This window comes from Triturus cristatus, chromosome 2_1 (genome assembly GCF_964204655.1).
Source record: "Triturus cristatus chromosome 2_1, aTriCri1.1, whole genome shotgun sequence".
NCBI classification, from domain to species: domain Eukaryota; kingdom Metazoa; phylum Chordata; class Amphibia; order Caudata; family Salamandridae; genus Triturus; species Triturus cristatus.
Window position 1 is genome coordinate 852,759,387 of NC_140581.1, and position 27,702 is coordinate 852,787,088.

Genomic DNA, 27,702 nt, shown 5'->3' on the forward strand with positions numbered 1-27,702 from the left:
CTGAAGCAATACCACAGGGTTTTTGGACATTCTCGTGGCTTCTTAGAACGAGAATAGCAAGGATGGGACAAGGCCTGCTTGGAGTTCTTTCTTTTTTGGATCCAGTCTGACGCCTGGGGGTAATTCGAAGGTAAGGAATTTATCACTACGTGTTTCTTTCAGATTTCCGGTGTTTTACAGTGATGTACAAACTGGCTTCGCAGTCCGGGATCACCTTCAAATTCATTAGGGCACACTCCCCGCACAACCTGGAGTCATAGCCTTACCATAGACACCAAAGCTACAATTTTTTGGGATCCATCACAGACATTTGTTTATGACAATCCATACAAGGTTTGAAGTCTGTGGTTTTAGAAGATGACATTTCAATTGCACACTGGAAAAGTTTTATGCAAAGAAAAATGCTTGCCAACTGACAAGAAAAAGTAGGCAGTAGCTCTGGGTCTGTGTACGATGGCATGAAAAGAAAAAAAACGTCAGCACACCTACGTGGTGCCAATATACGGCTCCTGTCGTCACTTCAAGTGTGAAGTTGAGTTGACAATGGTCGCACAACTCCACTTACCGGCATGCAGGGGCTATGCTGAAAAAATCTTTAGGATGCTGTCTGCCACCTGGGGACAGTCTAAAGGTGAGGATTCTAAAGTTATAAGTATCCAGTAGAATAGACCGATCCACCTGATGCTGACCAAGACTGTTGGCTCTGGTGCTAAGGGAATCCACCAGATGGTTGGTAACAAGCCGCATCTTGTCTTGGTACGCACAAGTCCAGCACATCAGAGCTTCTTGACAAAGAGAGTAAGAACCCACTCCTCCCTGTTTGTTGATATACCACATCAAGTTCATATTGTCCGTCCAGATCTGGATGAACTGCCCTTAAAAGGACAGGAGGAAGGTATGAGTACCAGTCGGATTGCCAAGTTCCAGCAGATTGATGTGTAAATTCTGCTCTTCTGGTGACCAGAGACCTCTGCTCTCTACATTGTTTTAATGCGCGCCCCACTTAAAGGTGGATGCTTCTATCACCACCTTAGCCATAGTAGATGGAGAACGGAAGAATCTCTCTTAAGAAAGGTTCTCCTCTGATCTCCCCCAAGCTCAAGGCCACTGCAGCATCCCTGAAGATCACAGTAGAATCTGACAGATCTCTCTGATGTTGGAACCACTGCTTGTGGAGTCACCGCTGGAGGCCACTCACATGCCAGCATGCATGTGTCACCATAAAGATACAAGCAGCCAACAGACCGAGCAGATGCAAGACTGTCAGGCGGGAATATGAGTTACCTGCCAAAACTCCAGAATCACATTCAGAATGTACCGGACACTCTGAAAAGTGAAAGAACGTAGCAAGGTCATATCCAGTGCTGCTCCTATGAACAGGAGATGCTGCGGGGCTCAAAGTGAGACTTGGGTTTGTTTATTGAAAGCCCCAAATTAAACAGCAGAGAAGCTGTCAAATGCAGCTGGTGGAATACCATCTATGGCGAACAAGTCTTGAGTAGTAGTAAAGTATGGGAATGCTAGGATCCCCAACCACCTGAGATGTGCAAGACCACTGCTGTGGCCTAGCTGAAGACTCTAATGTGCTGAAAGTAGTCTGAAGGGAAGATCTGCAAATTGGTAATGAGAAGAACCTCCTACATAACTCAGATACTTCCTGAGTGACCTAAGGATCGGTTCCAAATTATGCATTCTGAAGGACGAAAGGCACCATCCAATCTTCTGTATCCGTCACTAGCAAAACTTGAGCCAGGGACAGTAACCTGAACTTCTCCTTGCACAAGCACCAGTTAAGTGCTCTTTGTTCTAGAATCAGATGAAGACCGCCATCCTTAATGGGTAACATAAAATACAGAGAGGAGTACCCCCATCCATATTTCCTGCTCTGGCACCAACTTCATTGCCCATTTTGCAACCAGGGTGCCACCTTCTGCTACAGGATGTGAAGATGCTCTCTTTCTCGTACCTTCAAGTGTGTTTTGAGATTATAAAGCTGAGGGTTGTTGACTTAGAAACCGGGAGTTTGGAATCCGAGTGGGGACGGACACGTCTACCTCGGAGCATGGGACCCTGGTTGCTGAGGCACTCAATCACGGCTGTTTAACTTCCCCGGTCAGGAGTGGGCTGAGATGCAGTGTTTGCACCAGGTGAAGTATTGAGTTTTGGACATTGCCATTGTGATGTTTGGCCAGTGGCTTTGATCATTTGATGTGTTGAGTCTTATTTCATATTATTTGCTGCTTGTTTATTCATCAGTATTATTCATGCATTATATTTACCAAGTGTGTTATTATTGCTTGCATATAAACATATATCTGTTTGTGTATTTTAATGTTCTGTATTTGGCATCTGGGAAAGCCTTTCTGCTAAAGAGCATTGTGTAAAATAAAACCCCAAGCCTCTAAAAGAGTGAGTCCTTGCAATTTGTGAAATAAAACCCTTTTCTCAAGGTGCTGTGTTAAAGTCTTTTGCTTCGCCGGGTGTTGAGCCATCGTGTGGGAGCTGTATTATCTGATAGGCGCAAGCAAGACAGTTGGACCTGTCAGCTGCATCCCTTGCCCCTACCTTAGTACTGATGGACAATGGGGTTTTGTTTTTGCTGGCCGGATGGCCCAGATGGGCCTCATCTGTAGTGAAACCCTCTGCCAAACGTCTTGGGTCTTCGAGAGGGACAACACTCCTTAGCTGTTGACTGAAATCCCAGAGAGGCTGTGGATCTTCCTTTATTTAGCCCCTTGCATGCCCGCCCCTTTCCCCGCCCAGTGCCGCGCTTTGTATTAGCGGGCGGAGTTCATGACGAGCTGGACTCGCCATGGGCACAGCGCCACCGCAGCCCATGACGAGTCCAGCTCGTCATGGGCACTGAAGGGGTTAAGTGTTTCCACGTGGCATCTGCTGTTTATTGAGTAAACAGCATGGATATTCAGCATGTGTTCTGAACATAGTCCGAAAAGACTGTGGAGCTTAGCCACATGTATCTTCGTAAGGTGACCAAAGAGCTCTTGGTTCTGGCAAAATAGTTTGCTATTTCTAAGCCCACTTTGATGATGTGGCAAGTGGCATTCTGCCCGTTGTGGACTTATTCTTCCACTTGACCTGAGAGATTAAGGACTACCAATGCAGCCATGTCTCAAAGGGTATGGATGTAGCGACCCAAAAGACAAGCAGCATTCAGTGAGCACAAAACTTACAGTTTTTTAGATTCCTTCTCAGAGGGGGAACTAGGGAAATGTCCAGGGTTACTCTTAGTTGTGGAGGAGGCCTGAACCAACAGAATCTCAGAAGATGGATGCAAGTAAAAAGAAGGTGGAGAACCTGGGAGTGGTTCTGCACTGTCAGGCTACTGATCGATTGACTGCTGGACAGGATGCTGGTTTAGACAAATGATCCTTCAGTGTTTCTTCAATAGTTTCTTTAAAGAGGTAGAGGGTGCTCTAGATCCTTAGCTGCTTTCTTTAACACCACATGAAAGCTAATAATCTGTTACAACTGGACCAATGTCAATATCTGGTGACGTTTCCAGCACACTGGCATCCTGAAGGGCTAGCAAATCTGAACTATAAAAGGCAAGCAAAAGGTTGATGTCATCTTGACGGTCATGAAATTGCTGGTGGGTGTCTGATCCAAAGAGATCATAGAGAAAAGAACACTGCATCCCAGCCTTTTCCCTTTAGGACTGTTCCTCTTCTAGAAGGTGTTGAGTATCTCTTCTAGACCCCCTCAACTTCTCTATATGTCCATGAGTATGGAGAAGTGGAGGAAGACCCATAGGTGCCACAGAAGCACGTGGTGGGGCCAAAAATGCAACAGTAGATGACATCAAGGTTTGAGTCGTCATAAGTGCTGCAAGAGATAGTTGTGGCACCATAAAAGGACCACAAATAAACACTGGAGATGGCATCATCATTCATGCTCCTGCTTGGTGACCAGCAAAGGAAGGCCACATGGCGCCAGTAGGAAAACATACAGCGCCAATGGATGAGCACCGGGCAGCATTCCAATAGCTCCAATGGGGCCTACCAGTGCTCCAGAAGGGCCTGATGCCCCCCCCCAAAAAACTAGTCAAATATGGCTTGGAGACAAGAAGCCAGATCAGAACCCGACACTGGGAACTCGCGGCAAGCCAGAATCGGTATTGACTTTGGTGGTAGAGATGGCAGAGCAGGTGCTGGCACGGGGAAAAAGTTGCTGGTGATGTTCAAGGAGACAGCGGCACAAACTCCATCACCTAAGAAGGAAGGTAGAGTAGGGGGTGAATCACCAGATTTCAATGTTTTGGGTTAAGAATGTTATTTTTTCTTTTTATGGTGTTTTCTCTTTCCCATCAAGAATTTTGACAAAGGAGATTAAAGAGACAGGGATCTGGATCTTGTTCTACACTTCGACTGAAACCAATTCTGACCCCATGTTCATCTTTAGCGTGAGCCATGAAAAGGTTGTCAGTGGGTAACATAGGCCTGAAGCATACATCCTTCTTCACTAGAAATGAACATGAATAGCCCTCCACCTCTCTTTGAATTAGGCACCCGATGGCACCCATGCCAACAGAGGAATGACTTCCTTCAGCACGTCTGAAGAATGGTTGGTGAGAGTAACTCTAATGGGGGTGGGAAGGGGAGGTGGGGGGGGGCTAAAGGCAGGGCACAGCTCTTTTGAATATTTGCAAGACTCATCAATCCAATGTGAAGGATCTTCAGCTGGGGAGAAAATGTTGTATCATGCCACCTACAAGCTGTACCTGGGCCTGTGCGTGCTATTTATAGCAGCTTGAAAGTCGCTACAGGAGGGAAGGCTACTATTGCATAGGTTGAGTGCTCCGGTGTGGTTTATAACCTAGCACCTTGAAACATTCTTAACATTTTCTGTACTGTTGGTGGAACTGTTTGACGGAGGTTAGAAGCCCAAGGATCATGCAGTGGCTCAACTGGATTTAAATCAATGAAACAGCCTTCTCTCTAAACAATCTAGACAATCCAGCTATAAGCGGTGTACACCCAGAGAACATAGAGGAAGGGCTGGCTATGGGAATAGCACATCCTAAAATGCACGGTCCACATATCCTCAGAAAGAAGGCAGGTTCTGGAATTAGCACAACAATCTCAAAATGCCTGAACCACATAAACACTGATGAGGGAAATTTGTCCACTATTTACTCTATCTAAAACAAAGGTACTAATACGGAGTCACGCAAACCTCAAGTTGCACAGTGATGTCTTCACCTGAATAAAAAGAGTCCAGAAACTTTGCCATGATACTCAGAACTGAACAACTCTCCATAATGCAGGTTAGCATGGGGGATACAAACATGAACCTCAACTGACAAAGAAAGAAAAGCTCTCAAAACTATGACCATGAGATAGAGCAAACAGGCTTTCAGAACATTTTAAGTTTAACTACTTCATTACCTCCATCTCAAATCAAACAGTTTCAAAGGCAGCAAGAATAAACTTGAATCTTAAAAAGAACAAGCACATCTCCACAAAAACTCCTCATCACTCCTGGATCCAATGGACTAAATGATTAAATACAAGGAATTCTGCACCCCAAATACAGAATTCTGACAGAGGGATTCTAACTCTCCACAAATGTGAACACCTCAATACACAACTACCAGAAATCTGATGTGCGGCCAATCATGAGTTACCCAAAAACGTTCAAAGGAACAACATTAAGCCCCAACAAAGTTAGATGTGGTTGATAAGGGTGGGAAACTTCCCAACACAATAATGTCAATGGACTAAAAGAATATAATACAACAGTTTGTACATGTCTGTTGCAAACTACAGGATGACTAGTCCTGGAAATGGCTATAACAGTATGTTGGAGGGAGAGTTTGAGGAAGGCAGTATATTACAATACATCAACCCTTAAAACCACAGCTTTTGGTCTGGAGTACGTAGTAGTGCCTCTCGACTGTAGATGCTTATGTGTTTCAAAAACAGAGTCATGCTACTGTTGCTGTCTGAAGTGCTTCATCCTGAAAATGGATAAGGAAGAGTGGGATAATGGAAATGGTGGCCATTAGCTATGGAAGCCACCAGACTGCTGGTCCTGTGTCTAGAACGCTTCAATAAGGCATGGCACTGTATCCTTGGGATGAAAAATGGGACCCTTTTTCTGTTATTTTTAGACATTTTATGTGATTGCCCTTAAAACACAGGCCTAGGGCACTAAAAAAAAAACAACCCGACTTATTCAAATCCTAGAAAGATCACTCAAAACGTGGTATGTGCCAGGTGGTGTCAAACAGGCATTATTAACTGAGCTGTTGAAACACTCATGCAAACTGGTGTGAAATAAAGCACTTGGCTAATACCTAGAATACTTCAGATGAAGTGACCTCCTCCATTAATGACCGGTGAGGTGGGAGAAAAGCACAGCACTGTCTCCTATCTATGCCTGCATAATAAAAAAAGCTAATGTAGAAATTAAAGTGTCTTTGAATAGTACAAAGTTAAAGTATCACAAGTGGGACTAAGAAGCATTTGCCATCTAAGCTAAAAAAATATTATACCATTGATCTATTCCAATCCAAGATAGAGGATAGGCAAGAAACCTTCAATATAGATATTGCCTAAATGCTCAGTATAAAAAACTCTGAAATTAGTTGAATCCATCATGTACTGCTGTATAAAACCTTAGGAAATTTCAATACAAAAATGTCTGAGAACCCATTCAATAAATTAGACATAGTACAGTCCTCATTTTAAAAAGAAAATATACAAACCTGGTGAGGATTCCAGTCACTGTCGAAGATAACAACTGTGTCAGCTGCCTGGAGATTTAAGCCCAGTCCTCCTGCTCTTGTGCTCAGTAAGAAGATGAAGTATTGTGAACCGGGTTCATTAAACAACTTCAACAATTGGGCACGATCTTCTGACTTTGTCGTACCTTTACATGGAAATAAAAATATATTGGCCTGTTATATGAACATATAACATTTACATTTTAGAACATGCTCTAATTTGAATGATATGATATGATCAATTACTTCAACACTTAACACACAGTGCACTTTAATTGTTAATATGTATTCCTGAAGTTCATGGCAAAATCTAAAATACATATTCTATGAACTTGTTTGATCGAGTTACAAAATATACACTTTAAGGAATTATATTTTCCTTTAACAGAATGCGCAACAACGATTGGGGTTATTATGATAACTAAGAGAAAAAAAGAAAAGACGTCTATGTCGGAAGTGACATGCATGGTGCCTATATAGGCGCCACCCCAGTGCACTGACATCAGTTTCTTTTGTGACTATTTACATGCCAAAAAAGCGGACCCGTGTCAGAATGATGCATCACCAGTGTACAGAATATAAAGGGATCTTGTAGAGCCTAGATAGCAGAACAGGGATAAGATGGCCGGTGAGGAATCTGCAGTTAGATAGTCTCTCTACCAGAAAAGGTGTTACCAAAGATAATTAACGTGTTCTTCTGAGAGACTTCTAACCACAGACTCCAGACTCCTAAACTTAGAATACATACCAAAGCAATACTTCTTTTTCGGAGTGAAAAATAACTTATACCAAAAAGTCCTGACAGACAAAATGGGCAAAATGCCCATCGCAACGGACCGGACTGTCCATGCAGTACTGCTTTGTGAACGTGTGGAGTGATGCCCACGTGGAAGCCTGACAGATATCCAGGACAGGCACTTCACGAGCTAACGCAGCAGTAGCTGCCTTGGGTCTGCTGGAATGAGCCCACAAGCCTTCAGGAGGCTGCTTCTTAGCTAATGCATAGCATATTTTGATGCAGTGTACAATCCACTGAGAGATTGCCCATTTCCGCAGCACCTTGCTTTTTTTCACTCCAGAGAACCCAGTGAGGAGCTGATCGTCCACCTGGCACAAGTGGTGTAAAGGGAAAGGGCTCTTTTTGAGAGCAAATGATGGCATCTCTCCTCTTCCAAGAAAGGATATTAAGTGGAGAGAAAAATGTTGGCAGAATGATGTTTTGGCCGACATGGAAGTGAGCCACCAGATTCGGCAGGAAGGAGGCATGAGTACAAAAAACAAGTTTGTCTGCATAGAAGCTGGTGTACTCGGTGGGGTTAACTGAAAGAGCTTGAAGCTCGCTCACCCCTCTGGCTGACGTAATGGCCACTAAGAGGGCTGTCTTAAGTGTTAGTAGCCTCAAAGGGCAGCTGTGCATGGGTTCATAGCGAGAATACATAAGAAATGTTAAGTCCCACTGGGGCATAACAAAAGGGGTAGGTGGAAACAGATGCTGTAAGCCCTTAAAAAAACGAGTCACAATAGATGGCCTAAACAGAGAAAGCTGAACCGGCAAAGGCAAAAAAGCCAAAATGGCAGACAGATAACCTTTAACAGTGCTGCTGGCAAGCTTAAGACAACACAAACAAAAGAACCTCTGACAGAGAAGCAGAAGTGGGTCAACCTGTTGTGAGGAGCACCAATAGACAAACTTGTCACAACAGTAGGTCTATACGTTCTTTGCTGAGGGATGCCTAGGTGCCAGAATAACATTCCAGATTTGGAAGGTAGATGAAGGACACTCAACTGTCACCTCACAATCTCCAAGCATGAAGGTGGAGAGTGTGCAGGTTTAGGTACAAGACCTTGCCCTGTTGCTTCAACAGGGGATCCTCCCAAAGGGGCAGTCTCATCTGAGGAAAAAATGCTCCTGCCCAGGAGTTCTAGATACCACACTCTTCCTTCCCAATCCGGAGCACCGAGGATAGCTAGGATCTAGTCGGAACTGATCTTCTTGAGAACTCAGGGCAGTAATGGTATTGGTGGAAAGGCGAACAGCAATCCAGAGTTCCACTCTAAAAGGAACACGTCTCAGAGCGAGAACTGCATTGGAAATTCAAACACGCAAAACTGTTGACATTGTGCATTCTCAGCAGTGGCGAGCAATTCGAGCCAAGGTTCTCCCCATTTTCAGGAGAGACATTGAGCAACCTCCGGATGCAGACGCCATTCACACTCCACAAGGCATCGACAGCTGAGTTTGTCTGCCCTGGCGTTCAGGTGTTGCACGATCAGGAAGATGAGCTGACGTTCAACCATATCCAGAGGTGCAGGGCCTCCTGGCAGAAGGTCCACAACCCCACTCCAGCCACCTCAAGCCAGAAGTGATGCATCAGTCAACACCATCTGCTCTGGGTGGGGAAGAGTGCAGGGTCTGCCGCGGACCCAACTGTGGTTCTTCAACCACCACTGCAGGTTTTTTGCAGTCTCCACTGAAATCTGGGCCAGGTCAGAGAGATTTCCCTGCTGCTGTGCCCGATGGGACTTCAGATCCCACTGTAGAGCTCACATGTGTCACCTGGCGTGTTTCACCAGCAGGATGCAGGAGACAATCAGGTATGACTTCAGCATCTTGATAGTGAACCCCAGCAAGTACAGGAGGTTCGCTGCGGTCTGGAGGTGGGTGACGACTGCCTGTGGCCAGCCCGCATACAGCAGCCAGTTGTCGAGGTACGGGAAGATGGAGACGTTGACCTCCAAAGATGTGCTGCAACCACCAACATCACTTTCGACAACAGCCGTAGGGGTCACTGGTGCCACCCTCAAAAGGGAGCACTGCAAATAAGAAATGCTTCTTTCTCACTGTAAACTTCAGGTTACATCAGTGGGCCTGCAGGATGGAAATGTGAAAATACGCAGCCTGGAGGTCCAAAGCTACCACCCTGTCCCAGGGATCAAGGGCAGACAAGAACTAGGCCAGAGTGAGCATTTTTAATCTCTCCTTTCGTAGGAAGAAATTGAGAGGGCAAAGATCTAGGATAGGGTGGTTCCACCATCCATTTTCAGCACCAGGAAGCAGTGGGAATAGCAACCACGGCCTACTTCTGATGCGGGTACTCTTGATGGCTTATTCGGCCAAAACAGCTGCACCTCCTGACGTTGTAAAGAGAGGTGGTCTGCAGAGAGCTGATTTGAAACAGGTGGCAAGAATGGTGGAGTTTCCAGAAATGGAAGACCGTAACTCCTTTGGACAATTTGAAGCACTCACTTGTGTAATGTTATTGCACGCCATTGGGGCAGATGGTGCCGGATTCTGCCACCAACAAAATGATATTGCTGTGTCGAGGGCATGCTAAAGGGGCTTGGAGGTTGTGGCAGCCGGAGAGGCAGGGAGTTGAGCAGTATGCTGTTTTTTGATCCATGCCCTCTGTGGGAGCTGTCTTACCGGCCACGAAAGGGCTGGAAAGTTTGATGACCTTGTGGGTATGGCTGGTATATCGGAGGCAGCTGAGAGCCCCTACCGTAGCCACGGAATGGACGAAAGGGGAAGCGCAGTTAGCACAGCGGCATGGAGGATCCCAATAACCTGGTGATGACTCGACTCTCCTTGAAGCGCTTGAGCATGGTATCGCCTTAGTGCCGAACACGCGAGAGCCATTGAAGAGCGTGCCCATCAGAGACGATTGGGCATTCCCAGAGAAGATAGTCAATCTCAGTCAGCATGATGGTAAAGTGCCACAGAGGAGGCAATGGCCCTGCCCAGCAAGTCCGTGGTGGCCAAATCACACCAGATGGTGAACTTTGCGGCGTCACAGCCATCAAGAATGGCCTGGTTGCGTATGGCTTTGGCCTCCTCAGAGACAATGGGCAGCACTTGCGCAACAGTGTCCCACAAGGTTTGGATGTAACGGACCAAGAGGCATGAAGTGTTCACTGACCACAATGGTGGAAGAGAAAATTCTCTTCTCGAAAGTGTCTAGCCTCTTAGACGGTCTGTCTGTAGGAGTGGTAGGAAAAGCACTGTGATTCATTTTGGCAGCCAAGACTTGCACCACCAGGCTCTTGGGGTTGGGAGCTGGGTGCGGAAAGTCCGGTACTCAGGAGCGGGGCTTTCGCGACAGGCAATCATCATGCACATTGGAACACCTGTGCAGTGCTTGGCCCAAACCTCCAGGCGAATGTCCGTGAAGGCTTCATTGAAGGAAGGCACGCTGCTGCTGAGCGGACTCCTCGCTGAAGGTCAGACTTCCATGACCTCAGCCTTTTTAATTTAATAGAGAATTGGCAGGAATGTGTTTATGTTGGTATTGGGTTTCCTTTAATCTAATTTGTTTTATTCTTTCTTGCAACAACAGAAGCAGTCTTCGGTGACTATTTTAATTGCGGCGTCTTTCACTCACATTCCACACTTAATTTCACATCTGAAACGTCCCCGTTCCGCCACGGCTTGTGCCGTTTGAGCGGAGGGACATGGTCTCCTGGTCTTTCTGGTGTGTGAACCGGAAGTGAGAGTCAGTTTCAGCTGCCGCTGCCTCCGCATTTCCCTCCCGGACCACCTACTTAAGGCAAGAAAGGGTGCGGACGCGCGCAGCAGCGCACCTAAGGTAAGCCTGTCCACGCCTGATCGCCGCTAGCCACCAGGACCCCTGTCCGTTTTAATATTTTTTCTTTATTTAGCATCAGCTCACTCAAGCACAGGCAATGACTGCACTCCGTTATTCAAGTCATGAGCTCAAATCATTAAACAAATCTCATGCAGCCATCTTATCCGAAGGGTTCTTGGCAACCCCTGTTTCCACACTCGTTTCTAAAGTAGACACTAGAACCAATCAACATGTAACCGTTTGCCACTCAGAACCACCACCTAAGAACATAACAGACCAGGATACTGTTGGGACATGTAAACAACTAACAGGGTTCTACTTTAATGCCCGTTCAATCCCCAAACATGCACTAGAAATATGGCGCCTGCTGGATATAGAAAAGCCAGACATTTGTTTTATCAATGAAACCTGGCTCCATGAGTTTGCCCTTCCTGATGTGGCTACCGCGTTCCCTCCTGAAAACCATGTAACTAGACTAGACAAACTTCAGGAGAGGAGCCGGTATAGCAATAGCTGCCAGGGTTGGACTGGAGATCACTAAATTGGAGACCTTGACTGTGGAATGGTCCGAACTGTGCATTTTTAGAATTGTAAAACAATCCAAGGGAACTTGGAGAGGGGCATTAGTGTACAGACCTCCCGGACCGAAAACCAACTTTATAAACCATCTGAATGAGACAATCTACCCACATGTACTAGCAGCTGACAACTTACTTCTCATTGGGGACTTTAACTACCACGCAGAACTCCCTTCAGACACTGATACAAGTCAACTGATCTTCAATTTGAATACACTGGGACTAGTTCAAATAGTGACGGGACCTATCCACCTGGCACGTCACACCCTTGACCTTTTGGTCATCGATACGACCAGTGTCAAAGTGGAGTCCCTCATCCCCCTGCTTTGGTCTGACACAGCCTATTGAAATTTTCCCTACAAATAGCCACCATCAAAAATAATTTTAACAGTGAGCATAGATGGAACAGACCATGGCAGAAAGTCTCCTCTGACTCCTTTTCAGCCCATTTTAGCCTCTTGTCCCTACCAAGCACTGAGAATATTGACAATGCCGCAACTGCCTTTGAGGCAGCAATCAACTGACCTTAAACACCATTGCACCTTTGTGTACAGTCAAGTTTAAGCCAAAGCTATTGCCCAGGGTTACCGAATTACTAAAAACTGAAAAATATTCCAGTAGGAGAGCCGAACGTAAATGGAGAAAAACCAAAAGCACTGAAGACCAACAAAGGTATGAACTTACCTAGACACTATTAAGCTAACCAAAAAACTATATTTTATAAACAGGATGGATAAAGCTGCCAACTCTAACAAGGAACTCTACAAAATACTAAAGGAATTTACCAACCCCTCCCCCTTTCAGCCCAGTAATCCATCTTCACAAGAATGGATAGACAAGTTGTCCACTTTTTTTGAGGAAAAGATCAATATTATTCATAGTTCCTCTCCGCATCATGATACTTAAATCCTGACAATGATCCTAACATCATTCTTAAACCTACCATCCCCCTTTTGGAAGACTTCACCACATTTACCTCAGATAAAGTTTCAACTGCCTTGTTTAAAATTATATCGGGTTCCCGACCCGGTCTCACCCCGTATTTTTCTATCCTGGCTCCCCTACTCCAAGAACCTCACTGATCTATTTAACATGTCATTAGCTCAATCAACAGTCCCTATCAGATGGAAAGGAGCAAAGGTTAAACCCATCTTGAAAAAACCTTCTACCAATCCCAAGGAACCCAGTAACTATCTCCCAATTCCTCTGCTTCCCTACTTTGGAAAGGTACTCAAGTCCCTGGTAAACAACCTGCTCACCACCTACCTGGAGAGCCATGGATTGTTGGATCGTTCGCAATCAGGGTTTAGGGCTGCCCGTAGCAGTGAAACCTCGTTAGTGGAGGTTGTCGACAATAAAAGACTTGCCCAAGACAGCAGGCAGTCAGCAATGAACTGTTGGACCTGTCGGCTGCTTTTGACACCATCTCACAGTATTTTAGAACAACGGCTCTGGGAGATTGTAGTCAGGGGATCAGCTCTAGACTGGCTTAGAAATTATTTAACTGATCGAACCTCTGCCATACAAGTGGGCACTAAGGCCTCCCGCAGTCGGCACGTAAAATATACCCTACTGGCATCCATTATTGAGGAGCTCTATTCCAGACTTCAAGCCCTGCAGAACACTGCTGCCAGGCTGGTACTAAACCTCCCATCGAAATGCCCTTCTGCGGCCAGTTTGAAGACCCTCCACTGGCTGTCCATCTGGAAACGAGTTTGTTTTAAAGTCATTCGTCTGGTACACAAGAACTTGTATGGGATTGGGCCAAGTTACTTTGCCAAAAAACTCAGCTGGTATCTATCAGCCAAGCAGGACGCTTAGATCGAGTACTAAATTTCTCCTTAAACCTTGTAGGATCCACACTGTCAGGAACAGCGGTAGATCCTTTTCTTACCTTGCTCCCGCTTTTTGGAATGAGCTTGCATTTCAGCTCCGCACTATCACAGATCACATGCTGTTCCGTAGGGAATTAAAAATATGACTATTTGATCATCTATAATGGCCCCCCGTTTCAGTTGGCTTTCAGCCCTTTAAAGGAGATTTACGCTAGTGCCATGAGACCCATGGGTGATATCTGCGCTCAATAAATCTCTTTGATTAGACTTTGACTTGACTTGCTGCAGAGAGGACAGCCCGGTTGAAGTACCTCTGTCAAGAAGCTGTTCTTGACCTGGATGGAAGGGAGATGCAGGTTGAGAACCTATGCTGTTCTCCTCACCACCATGGGGAAGAATGTGCATTCCTTCATTGCAGGGCCTTGAGTTGAGATCAGGCCAAAATGAGGAGATGTGTCCAGGTCCCTGGAATCTCTCAGATGCTCATACCAGTTGTCCTCATGGTAGGAAAGGGCTAGTTCATCTGATGGGTCATAGCACTGGTAGCACTGGTAGCCGTAGTCCTCGCCACCCCCAAAATCCATCTGCACTGGGTCTATCAACGGACAAGGGCAGTGTGTTCGAAACGGGTGGTTGATGTGGCGCAGTTGGCACTGGGGTCGACGCTGAATGGCACAGAGTCAGAACCGCCTCGGAGTCGGACAGGAAAATGGGCTCATCATTGTCTGGTGGCACCAGCAACATAGAGTGTGGTGTCGGGAGGATACGCTCAGGTGTCGGTCTCTGCCTTAGTGCCCGAGTCAGTTTAGATCCAGAGGAGGATCTAAAACTTCAAAACACATGCAAAAGGGCGGGGGAACAAGAGACATGTAACACACAACAAAAGCTACCCTATTCGAAAAACTGATTTCTGATACATATAGAGGCACATTATGCCAATGATTAGGTGGTTCTGGACATTACAAAAATGGTATGGACTAGCCACACACACCACCAGGTGTCATGCTTCATCATCGGCTGTCCTCGGCCTTTAAAAACCGTGTTTGATAAAGGGCGAGCCTGCACCTGGAGACAGGGAGGCACTGTCTCTCGGCAGCACAAACTGCATTAGTAAAATATTTTACGCAGTATTGTGCATCGGTTTTTAAAATCACTCACTCGCTCACTTTTTCAGCACGGGCCCTCACTTAGTGTTAGAAGTGCCTCCGTGTCTCCAGGTGCAGGCCCGCCCTTTATCAAACGCGGTTTTTAAAGGGCAAGGACAGCCGATGATGAAGCATGACACCGGTGTGTGAGGCCAGTCCATTCAATTTTTGTAATGTCCAACACCACCTAATCATTGGCATAATGTGCCTCTATATGTATCATGGAATCATGAAGGCAGCACACCAGGAAGAAATTTAAGTTATTTAATGCTTACAATTCAGCAACACAAAATAGTATGCCTTGACTTCGCAGTCTTGATCACATTTTTAAGATCATCTTTTCTCTTGCTATTTATAGTTTTCTTTTGTCCTTTCATTCCTAATGCAATGCATAGTGGTTTATGTAGTTAATTGTTTCTGAATCAAAAAACCACCAACTTTCAAGTGATTGTATATACTCATTTCTAAAGTTCCTCTTTTTTTAGAAACAGCTTATGTTAATTATGTTGGGCATATTCTACAATCAATTTTGCTGTTCATGACCAAGTTTCATTTAACAGAAATGAACTCTGTTTTTGGTTGTAACATTCATTTCACCTCATATACTTATACACTTCACCACCTTGTGTCCGCTAGTGGGCATATGAAATGCTTCTCCATTATTGCAAAAGCTTCTGTATAGCCCTCAAGTGGGTTGACCTTTTCCTATGAACTGATTTTCTCATTTCAGCATGTATCCTATTACAGTATGCCCCGAACATAATAGTCACTAGTATTAATGAACGTGATTTTTGTGTTTCTGTTCTCTTATTTGCAAAGATGCCTGTAAAATTATATCATACATTTTTAACAACTGATTCTTGGCAAACTGGATGCTCAGTATTCTTGCTAATTCATTATTCATAAATGCACAGGATGTTTTTCATCCCGGTTATATCCATATGGGGTTGTTCTGTGCTTAAAAATGTATTTTGGTTCCAATTGTCTTAAGAGGCGTGTTCTACATCCTCCTCTTATTGTTTTTTCTAATTGGTCAATACCCCCAAAATCTCAAGGATAAAACATCACCATCATGTTTTGTTTTGTAGTGCCCTGCTATGGGATAATTTACATCCTTGTTGTTTATCGCCTGTAGGTGTTCCAATATCTGTTTATGCAGCTGAAAAGTTGTACTGCCTATATTTCAAAACGCACACCACAAAAGAGCTCTTCCATGTAAACGTTTTTCTAATTTAGTTTGTCCTTTCATTTATTAGATATTATTTTAACAAGATCCCATATCTGCAAGCTTTGATTTTAGAACATTTCCTGTTATATTACATATAGGTATCCTGATATAGGTCCTGGTAACTTCATAACCCTTCACCTATATTGTTCCCTACATTACACTTATAACAGTTTACAGGGACTGACCTTTTACCTAGATACGACAATGCATAAAGATCGCGGGTTTTCCCTAGTTCAAAATCTCATACATTATGCATGAGGATTCATGGAAGCACAGCAGGACTACCACCTCCTGTATAATATCTATGTATAAAGTTCATGCTCGACGTCATCCTTAGTCCGACACAGTAACACAGCGAGGTAGGATCCCTGGGGAGACCTATGGGTATATATACATAACATCTTGCTAAGATAGACAGAGAAGACCAGGACTTCCCGGCCGACACACTGACTAGAGACGCTGAGGTTCCTGCATGCAGACACACCAGCTTGCGGTGGTCTAAAAACATCCCTCACTGGGTGTCCAACTTGTGACTACGACGGGTCCCACAGTCTCTCATTTCAGGTAATGGGTTTGACTTTATCCTAGAGGGATTCTTGGCTTAACACCTACACACATGCTAGGTACACTTAGATACATCTAGTTAGGGAGGCATCGTAGGGGTACGCATCTTTTATTGACGTGTATTTTATATACTTGAATGTATCATGATTATCGCAAGATGGTAGAACTCTATCATCCTTTTACTTTCATTGTGCTTCTAATCATTTATATCTGTTACTGTCTAACGGTTTTTGTAGCACATCTATTTTACACCAGAATAACAACTGAACAAAAAACACTTATTGAAAACACCCAGCCTGTTTACTCTGTGTATCTCTCTAAGACAGACTAAGTAAGCATGAGTGACTGAGCGAAAAGTGGTATATTGTTTCCACGGTCCTAAGGGATCAGGGTTGTCATGTTCGATGGTTGCCAATAACTATTCTCTCCTTGGTAAGAGGAGATTCTAGTGGCACTGTGAGCAGGCTAGTACAAAAGGCCAACATACTCGGTGGGGGGGTTCAGAATCAGTCTGACACCAATCCTACAATGTATGCTGTCCGAACCCACAGATCCTGTACAAGTTTTTATAGGAACTACACGACATTCCAAAGTATGCTGCCTTTTTCAGATCTAAAACCATAATTTAACTTTTTCTTCTTCTTTTGTAAAAAAGTGACATTGTCAGGATTTGAGATAGTGAGAGTGCCCTTTCAAATGTCAATTTGAGAAATAGGCCAATTCGGTCTTTCAGATCATTACCATTTCCTAACAGATGCCAGTGATTTCTCAATCTCTCTTAATCAATTAACTTCATTATTGTAAGAGATGATGAATCTTATATTTTTGGTATCTTCATTTTTGTTTTGTTCAAAAGCTCCATTCTTGGTACTATCTTAGTTCGTTCTTCTGCTTCCTCTAGGTTTGATAGCCGTAGATTTGTTGGGGGACATGTCCTTCGCAGAAAGGGCACAATAGCTCAAAAAGAGTTGGCAAAAATGTCAAAAGGTGGTAAAATAAAACATCTGAGGCGCTTTCTGAATCTGCGCTGATGGCACTGAAAGAAGGGAACTGATGACACAGCGCCGAGGTGGCGCCTATACATGATGTGAATGGCCAATATTGGAGGGGGAGACATCGACCTGGAGATGCTGGCGCCCATACCAGCACAAAGAGCTACTGCTCAAGATTGGGACTGGAGAAAATTCTTAGGAGAGGATTCTGCAGTTAGGAGTCCATTAGAAAACTGGTATTAGTAAACTGAATTTTACAAATTGAGTAAATGCACATTTGAAAAGAACAGCATTGATAGAGAAGTCTTAATTTCAAATGCTTGCTGTCATCAAGAATTAAGAACAAAAACTGGATGGAAAAGTTCAAAGAGAAAGCAGATTGTGCTATTGAGACATGAATTCTTTATTTCAAATACCTTATTCTCAGAGCATGTTAACTACTGTGACAATTACAAGTTTTCATCAGCATAGTGTATATCTGTGATTAAACTCATTGATATCTAGGATAATCTGCAATGTATGGAAGCCTCTGTGATGGAATGACGTGAGACTTCGGTTTGTTTATGGTGAACACCCAATGATTTTAGGATTCCTGCCATCGCCTGGAGGTGATCTATGACTTACAGTGGCAAGCCCCCTTTCAGCACCCAGCTATCAAACATCAGATGTCAAAAGATGGGCTCTGGCAACAGCCATCACTTTTGTGAACACCCGAGGGGCAGAGATAAGGCAGAAGGAGAGAAAGGCAGATTGTAAGTGTTCCTGGTACACCGTGAATTGCAGCTAATGCCTGTTGGACCGGAGGACGGACCTGTGAAAATATGCACCTGCAAGTCCAAAGACACCATCCAGTGTCCCAGGTCCAAAGCAGATAGGATCTAAGTCAATTTGAACATCTTGAATTTGCCCTTGGGAAGAAAGGAGTTCAGGGATCGAAGGTCCAGGATAGGCCTTAGGCTTTTGTCTTTTTGGAATGGGAAAATACCAGGAATAATAGTCCCCACTTTTCTCCAAATCTGGTACCAGCTCTATGTACCTTTGGTGAGTGACAGATGTACCTTTTGCAGCGGGATGGACAGATGCTGCTCCAAAATTTGTTCTGCTGTGGGAGGAATGTTGAATAAGAAGGACATAAAAGATAAGCCCTTTTGAACAATCTGTAAAACCCATCTGTTGGATGTGATGGGCTGCTAACCTAGGAGGAGATGCCAAATCCTGCCTCCGACCAGTTGTGTGTGATGTGCTGAGGACAAACTGAAGTGGTTTATTGACTGTTGTAGCAAAGGAAAAGAAGTTGGAAGACTGGTGCCCCAGCTGGCCTCTGCATCTACTGCCGGTGCCGCATTCACGGCAGAAAGGATTGTCTGCTGTGTCACTGGCTGGGAGGTCTGTGGCTGCCAATACGCTATCCCCCGGAGCAGCTTATTAATTTCCATAACTGTTGGGGACTTTGCTTTGCAGGGGTCAAATGTCAGGAGAAACGCCCTGTGGCCCAAACTATCCTTAAAGCGTTCCATGGAGGCATCGCCCTTCTCTCTGGAAAGAGAAGTTCTATCAAAGGGTGTGTCCATCAGAAAATCCAGCTGACTTCATCCAGGCTTCTCTGCAGAGCACAACACTGGCACAGACTGCTATTCCAAAGCAATGACTTATTTTGCTGTTTCCTGCCCGTCTTGTAAGCCAAGAAGGCCCCAATTCCTCCGGAACTGTCAAAAAGATCTCACTGGCCATGTCACAAAGGGCATGTATATATTTCGGCTCAATTGTGTTTATGGACATCAGTTCCAGGCTGGCAGAAGAAAACAATGGCTTGCCGAAGGCAGCAATCCTTTTGGACTCAGGGGCAGTGAAGCACAAGTTACTTACCTTCGGTAACGATACATCTGTAACAAACATTAGTTAGATTCCTTACCTTAGAATATCCCCAGGCGTCAGGCTGGAACCGGAAAGGTTTTTCGTCAGAAGTACCCCTGCCCGACGGTAGGCGTCGTCTGCAGCTCCTTGTCCGTCAGCGTCGTGATCGCCGGGATGACGTCGGAGTACTTAGACGTCGCCCTCGCACGCCGATATCAGTTCTGTACATAGTTTTCCACGCCAGGAACGCAGAGCCATGCAAGAAACCGACTCTGGTGCCATGAAACTAGGGCCCTGAAAGGGATGACCTTAACCCTAGATATCGGTTCGCAGAACAGGGAGGATGGGTGGGGCGGTAAGGAATCTAACTAACTAATGTTTCTTACAGATATATCGTTACCGAAGGTAAGTAACTTGTGCATCTGAAAGAAACACGTTGGTTAGATTCCTTACCTTACCTTAGAATAGATACCCCAGCAATACCAACCCCGGTGTTGGGTCTGCGAACCAAGATCACACCAGGAAGTCCTGGAGAACGGAACGGCCAAAGAATCAGTCTCTCCGGACTTGGCTGTCCAGGCAATAATGCTTAGCAAACGTGTGCAGCTAGGCCCACGTAGCTGCCTGACAAATGTCCTGCAGAGGGACTTCCCGTCCCAAGGCAGTAGTAGCCGCTGTGGCCCGAGTGGAATGGGCCCTCAGCCCCACAGGAGGATCCTTCTTAGCCAAGGAATAACAGACCTTAATGCACAAAACGACCCACCGAGAGATGGTTCGCTTGTGCACTGCCCGCCCCTTGTTAGCACCCACGTAGCCAACGAAGAGTTGGTCGTCCCCCCGGAACTGTTTTGTGCGATCCAGATAAAAGGAGAGTGCACGTTTTGGGTTCAGACGGCGGAGGAGCCTCTCTTCCTCTTTCGAGGGATGCGGAGGGGTAAAGAAGGTGGGTAAGACAATGGACTGCCCGATGTGAAAGGCAGTAACCACCTTGGGAAGAAAAGAAGGGCGAGTCCTCAGAAGAACCTTGTCCTGATGGACAGAGAGGAAAGGAGGTTTAGAAGAAAGAGCCTGGATCTCACTCACTCTTCTGGCAGAGGTGATGGCAACCAGGAAAGCTGTCTTGAGAGTCAGAAGACAGTTATGAAGTGGCTCAAAGGGAGCGCACATCAGAAAAGTTAACACCAGATTTAAGTCCCACTGAGGCATTACAAAGGGAACAGGAGGAAACATGTGAGTAATGCCCTTCAAGAATCTATTGACAACAGGGGACTCGAAAAGAGAAGGCTGATCAGGAAGCCTCAAGAAGGCTGAAACAGCTGAAAGATATCCCTTGATGGTGCCTAGAGCAGAGCCCTGCTGGACCAGGGAAAGAAGAAAGAGGAGAACCTCAGAAAGAGGGGCGGACAGAGGATCCACAGCCTTTGCTGTGCACAATGCCACAAATTTGTTCCTCCTGCAGGCGTATCTGCAGGCGTATACCGTTTTAGTGGAGGGACGCCGGGCTGCCAGAATGACATCACAGACTTCAGGAGCCAAGTCAAATGGCATCAACTGCCGCCGCTCAATCTCCACGCATGGAGGTGGAGGCAGGACAGGTTCGGGTGGAGGACCGCCCCCTGCTGCTGCGACAGAAGGTCCTCCTGAAGAGGCAGTCGAATCAGGGGATGAATTGACAGACTGAGTAGCTCGGGATACCAGTATCATCGTGCCCAATCCGGAGCCACAAGGATGACTTGGGCCCGGTCACGCCTGATCTTCTTTAGCACTCTGGGCAGAAGTGGTATAGGCGGAAAGGCGTATAACAGACCGCACCTCCACTCGCGACGAAAAGCATCTCCGAGCGAGTGCCGCCTTGGAAATTCCAACGCGCAGAACTGATGACATTGCGCGTTCTCTTCGGTGGCGAATAGATCTAACCAAGGCTCCCCCCACTGCCGAAAGAGACCTTACGCCACGTCCGAGCTCACGAACTCATGATCCATCATGCACCGATGGCCGAGTTTGTCCACCCTGGCGTTCAGAGAGCCTGCCAGGTGTTGAACCACCAGGGTGATGCCCTGATGTTCCAGTTATGTCCAGAGGCGCAGAGCCTCCTGACAAAGGGTCCACGACCCCACCCCGCCCTGTTTGATGCAATACCACATGGCGGTGGTGGTGTTGTCCGTGAACACTTGCACTACACTTCCCCAGATAGAGGGAAGGAATGCCTTCAGTGCAAGCCGAATCGCCCGCAGCTCCAATAACTTGATCTGGAGCCGGGACTCCGCCGAAGACCAGAGGCCCCTGATCTCCGCCTCTCCCATGTGGCTCCCCCATCCCAGGAGGGACGCATCCGTCACCACTACGTGCTCCGGCTGGGGTAGGGAGAGGGATCTGACACTGACCCAATCGCGGTCCGTGAGCCACCACTGCAACTGTCTTGCAGTGCACTCCGAGATCAGGACGTGGTCAGACAGGTTGCCCTGATGTTGAGCCCACTGGAACTTCAGGTCCCACTGCAGAGCCCGCATCCGCCACCTGGCATGATGTACCAGCAGGATGCAGGAGGCCATCAGACCCAGCAGCCGTAGGGCCATCCTGACCTAAACTCGGGATAAAGGCTGAAAGATCCGAATCAGAGCCTGAAAATCCCGAACCCACTGTTTGGGAGGATAGAACCGAAACTGCGCCGAGTCCAGAACCGCTCACATGAAGAGGAGCTTCTGGGAGGGACTCAGATGTGACTTCGGCACGTTGATGGAGAACCACAGCGAATGCAGGAGGTCGGCCGTAGTCTGGAGGTGGGAGACGACTGTTCAGGGCGAGCCCGCCTTCAACAACCAGTCGTCGAGATAGGGGAAGACTGGAACCCCTAATCTGCGCAGATGAGCTGCGACCACCGCCATCACTTTCGTGAACACCCGAGGGGCACTGGTGAGGCCGAAGGGGAGCACGGTAAACTGAAAGTGCTTGTGGCCTACCGTGAACCGTAGGTAACGCCGGTGGGCCGGCAGGACGGGGATGTGGAAATAAGCGTCCTGCAAGTCCAACGCTACCATCCAGTCTCCAGTGTCTAGGGCAGCCAGAACCTGAGCTAATGTCAGCATCTTGAACTTCTCCTTCCGGCGGAAGGCGCTGACGCTCCTGAGGTCCAAGATAGGACGTAGGCCCCCTTTGCCCTTCTTGGGAACCAGAAGGTAGTGGGAGTAACAACCCCGTCCTACTTCTGGGCCAGGAACCCGCTCAATGGCCCCCTTGGCCTAGAGGGCCGTAACTTCCTCCTGCAGAATTTGCAAGTGATCCCCGACATGCGGTGGTACTGCGGTGGCATGGCTAGAGGGGTCGCCTCGAATGGGAGGGAGTAGCCCCTTCGGACGATTTGCAGCACCCACCTGTCCGAAGTGATGGTACGCCAGTGGAGCAGGTGATGGCGAACTCTGCCTCCCACTGGCGTGGAATGGGCCTGAAAGCTCGGACTAGGAAGGCTTTGAGACAGATGCTGTGGGAGCGGATGTGGACTGACCGGCTCTCTGTCCCCCTGCTCCGCCACGGCGGAATCCACGTCCGTGACCGCGTTGAGGCTGGTTCTGCGGCCTGTGGCTGGACGAATGTGCAGGGGAGCCCCTTCCTTGGTGACGAAAGGGGCGAAAAGCAGAAGTTTGCTGGCGCTGGGCCGACAGACCCAAGGACTTGGCCTTAGCCCTGGAGTCCTTAAAGCGCTCCAGCATGCTATCTGCTTTGTCGCCAAAAAGGCGACGGCCATCAAAGGGCATGTCCAGGAGAGTGCTCTGGACATCCCCTGAAAAGTTTGTGGACCAAAGCAAGGCGTGACGACGAATCGCCACCGTTGTTGCAATCGCTCTGCCCAGCGAGTCCGTGGTGTCAAGTCCACATCTAATGGAATACCGTGCTGCATCACGCCCCTCAGCAAGAGCCTGGGCGAGCAGTGTCCTGGCCTCCTCTGGACACTGGGGCAGCACGTCCGCCACCGTATCCCACAGAGAGTGGGTGTAACGGTCCAAAAGGCATGCGGTATTAATGGACCGCAACCCAAGACTGAGTGAGGGAAACAGTTTCTTGCCAAACTGTTTCATCCTTTTGGACTCCCGGTCCGGAGGTGCGGACGGGAAGGCGGTTTGGGACGTGGAGGCCTTGATAACCAGACTCTCTGGGGTGGGGTGTATGGACAGAAAGCAGGGGTTGCCCGGAGCTGGGCGGTGGCGCCTGCCACGTTCCGATCCACAGGAGAGACTGTGGAGGGCTTGGACCAAGTGTCCATCAGAACATCGGTGAGGGCCTCATTAAACTGCAGCAGAGGCTCCGAAGAGCTTACTGGCGGTTGAAGTACCTCAGTGAAGAGGTTAGTCCTCTCGGCCGCTGCAGGAAGCTCCAGGCACAAGGCCTTGGCTGCCTTGCGCAGCACCACAGCATAAGTAGCACCCTCCTCCGTAGCCACGGAAAGAGGAGAGATGAAACCAGTGTCAGGTGAAGTGTCTAGACCACTGGCCTCCCCCAGCTCATCTGCCCAGTCCTGACTTAACTGGCACTGCTGTGCCAGAGGGTCCTCAGACCCCTCCCAGTCCTCCCCTTCATCCGTGTCCTGGTAATCAGGCATAAGGTATATGTTTCAACTTTGGCGCCAGTCATTAGGGCATTCGGGTTTGGGATAACCTCGTATGCAGACGATACACAAATTGTGGTAGCACTATTACCTGGCAAAGAAACCGGGCTGGATAGCCGTTATCAGTCTTGTATGGAAGAAGTTGGACGATGGATGGCAGGTAACTGCCTGAGGCTTAACTCGGATAAAACCGAGGTGATGTTGTTTGGAAACAACCCTAGTGTTTGGACCCCTTCGTGGTGGCCGTTTTCAATGGGGTCTCTCCGCATTCCAGCAAAAAAAGTTACACATTTGGGGATACTGCTAGATGAGAAACTCTCTATGGGAGCTCAGGTCAATGCGGTTGTTTCTAAAACAAGGTACGTTTTAAGAATAGTGAGAAAAGTATTAAACCTCCTACCGCTTGACGGTCGCAAAACAGTGGTCACGGCCTTGGTCTTATCAAGGCTGGACTATTGCAACAGTTTATATTTAAACATCCAGCAAAAGCTGTTGCATAAGCTCCAGATGCTCAAAAATGCCACGGCTAGACTTCTTACTGGTACCCCAAAATTTGCCTCGATCTCCAATGTGATAAAAAAAACTGCACTGACTCCCGGTTAGAAATCGGGTTCAGTTCAAATCACTATGCATGGTGTTCAAGGCATTGCATGGAGAGGGATCTGATCACCTCAAAAGCCAATTCCTATGGTACAAACCAATGCGCACGCTTCGATCTTCAGAAGCAAAATTGATCGCTGTTCCGCCAATAAAAAAAGCCCACTGGGGTGGTCGAAACTTTAACTTCTGTGCCGCAAAGGCCTGGAATGAGCTCCCATTCCACCTGAGAACTGCAAAGAATCTGTTAAGTTTCAGAAAGGACTTAAAGACCTGGCTTTTTGATAAATAATCCCGCCTGCCCTGGCCTTGTCTTGAGAGAAGTGTTTCAGCGCCAGGACACCTTCGGGTAATCGTGTGCTTTAGAAATCACCTTAACATAACATAACATAACATAACATAAATAACAGAGCCGGGTCATAGACGAAAGGCTCACCCATCGACGCCGGAGACGACACCGAGCGGCGCCGCTCCGACGCCGGACCCGGACCGGGGCTGAAACCAGGGACGGCGTCGTACGAGGACGCTGCCGGGAGCGATACCATGGGGGTCGGCGCCAGCGGAGGAGTCGTGAGGTCAACTGGCGTCGACCGGGATCCAGGCCTGGATCCCACGGGGGCCTGCGGCGTCGGGACCGAAGTCGACGACGGCGCTGGGGCCGAAGCCACCGGCTCGCTAGGACCCCTAGCCGGACCTGCGGGGCCCAGAGGTGCGCCGGCAGACCTAGACGGTGGGAAGAGAGTCCTCATGGCCACGAGGAAGTCTTGAAAATCGCCCGGACTCGCATGAAGCCCAGGGACCGGAGGGTGTTGGGCCGGATGCGACTCCTGCGGCTCCGGTGGTGCCACCCGAGCCCTCGGCAGAGTCGCGCGACCGGCGAGGGGAGTCAGAAGAGCGATGTGTTCTTCGATTTCTTTTTGCCATGCCTCGACTTACCTGAGTACGAGGACTTGGATCCCGACGAGCGGTGAGGACTGCGGCTCCGCGACCGGTCCCTCGACTTCCTCCTCGACCGGGACCTCGAGCGGCACGGAGCCGACTACCGGATCTCGAGAAGCTTGCGGGACCGCTCCCGCTTAGCTTTCAACGTCAAGGCCCGGCAGTCGAGGCACGCCCTGTCATCGTGGTCGGCCCCAAGACAGTCGAGACACCGATGGTGGGGGTCGGCAACCGACATGAGTCGGTGACAAACGTCACACTGCTTGAACCCAGGCATCCCTACTGGCACCAGGAGTCGAAGTCGACTCGAAATTGATAGACAAAATGTCCAAAAAGTCAGTCAAAAAATTACTAAGGGTACGCTCTTCCCGGATCAGCGCTTGCTGGCGCGGAAAAAAGAAGAACTGACGTCAGCGCGCGAGAGCGGCGTCTAAGTACTCCGACGACATCATCCCGAAGATCACGGCGCCGACGATGGACGCGGAGCCGCAGACGCCGCCTACCGACGCGCAGGGGTACTGCTGACGAAAAATCTTTCCGGATCCAGCCTGACGCCTGGGGATATTCTAAGGTAAGGAATCTAACTAACGTGTTTCTTTCAGATGGAATCAAATTTAGATTCACTTTACTGGTTGAAGCATGTGTTGCTTGGTGATAAATCTGGGTCACCATGTGCAGGCCTATACCACCTGTCGGCTAGTGGTCAGACAAGAACATGGTTCCAACTATGTAGCCATCAAGGGAAGGGAATCATGGAATGGAATCAAGGGTTTCAATGTAGCCGGCCCAGGCAGTGAAATATATCACAGCATTTGTCTTAGACTCAGTAGAGGGCAGCTGTAATTCCAGAATGTAAGCTGCCCTCCGAACTACCACTGCAGACGAGGAGCTTTCTTCCATTGGTGGCAAATGTGGAGAGCTGAGCTCTGTCCCAGGGGAAGTAGCAAGCCCATTGGCATTTTGTAAGCCAAGGTATAAGGCATCATCAGTAAAATGAGGTGGGAGCAAGCCAGTCTCACCATCTTCATCGGTGTGCTGCGGTGCACCCCATTCTGGCACAGGATCAGAGCCATCACTGATAACAATGAGATTACATTACAAGTGTAATTTTTACAACCAGTAAGATTACTAGCAGTAAAATTACCCTTGTAGTTTTGTAAATACCAAAACAGTAGGAAAGGTACTACAGCAAGTGTAAACTTGCACAAACGTTTAAGTTTATCTTTGTGTACCAGGCCCATATATACTGGTATTGGTGCCCTCCCCATACATTACTTCAAAAGCACCCTGTGGTGACTTGTTGGAGTACTTTTGCCTACACTACAGAAATATATGCACAAGTGGCAAATCTAATTAGGTGACAGGTAAGGGTCCATTTCCGAATCTGGGGCTCCAGTGAAAGTATTTAGAGATGAGCTAACCAGAAGCTTAGGGGTAGGAAAGGATCGTCATGGTGAAAACAATCAGAATCCCTCACTGGGTTTCGCACAAAAAACTCTACTATCCAAACTTTTCAGTTTTACTGAATGACAGAAGTGCTACACCTGCTGCGATTTGAGAATGCAAGATTGATTACAAGTTCCACAAGTCAACTAACCAACTGTGGATCAACAAGGAATTGGTGCAAGAGAGTTTATGGAAAGTTATGCATTTTGCATGGCACCATCTGATAATAGGCAATGTGATTTATGTTCTATGGTATGAGAACATAATCCAAGTTGCTTGCTTCCATTGTTCCAGATAGTCACAGGTCTTCTGACAGAACATTTTAAAGCAATCTGACAGGAGATACCAATAATGTAATGCACACTTTATTGCACTTTTAACATCTGGACCTCCCTCAACCATTGGCTTCTAACAAATGTTTCCAAAAAATAAATACTGAATCCCTCCCCTTTCACAAGAAGGATAGAACATTTCATTTTAACATGTATTTTTGTAGAATTAACACTGCATTATTCTAAAAAGAAAAAAGAAAAAACTTTTAGGGGTTACTTTTGTAATTCATTTAATTTAAATTTTTCTTATAAAATAATATGAAA

General features: G+C 47.2%; 1 protein-coding gene across 3 annotated transcripts in view; it reads right to left on the reverse strand.

Annotated features, from left to right (window-relative positions):
* The window catches only part of SMARCA2 (SWI/SNF related BAF chromatin remodeling complex subunit ATPase 2), a 1,761,756-nt gene that overhangs the window by 838,933 nt on the left and 895,121 nt on the right, over positions 1–27,702 (reverse strand). For all 3 annotated transcript variants that reach the window (XM_085632958.1, XM_085632957.1, XM_085632956.1), the window contains exon 25: positions 6,728–6,891. In XM_085632958.1, the coding sequence (XP_085489084.1) occupies positions 6,728–6,891 (164 nt within the window). The remainder of the gene's footprint in view (positions 1–6,727; positions 6,892–27,702) is intronic.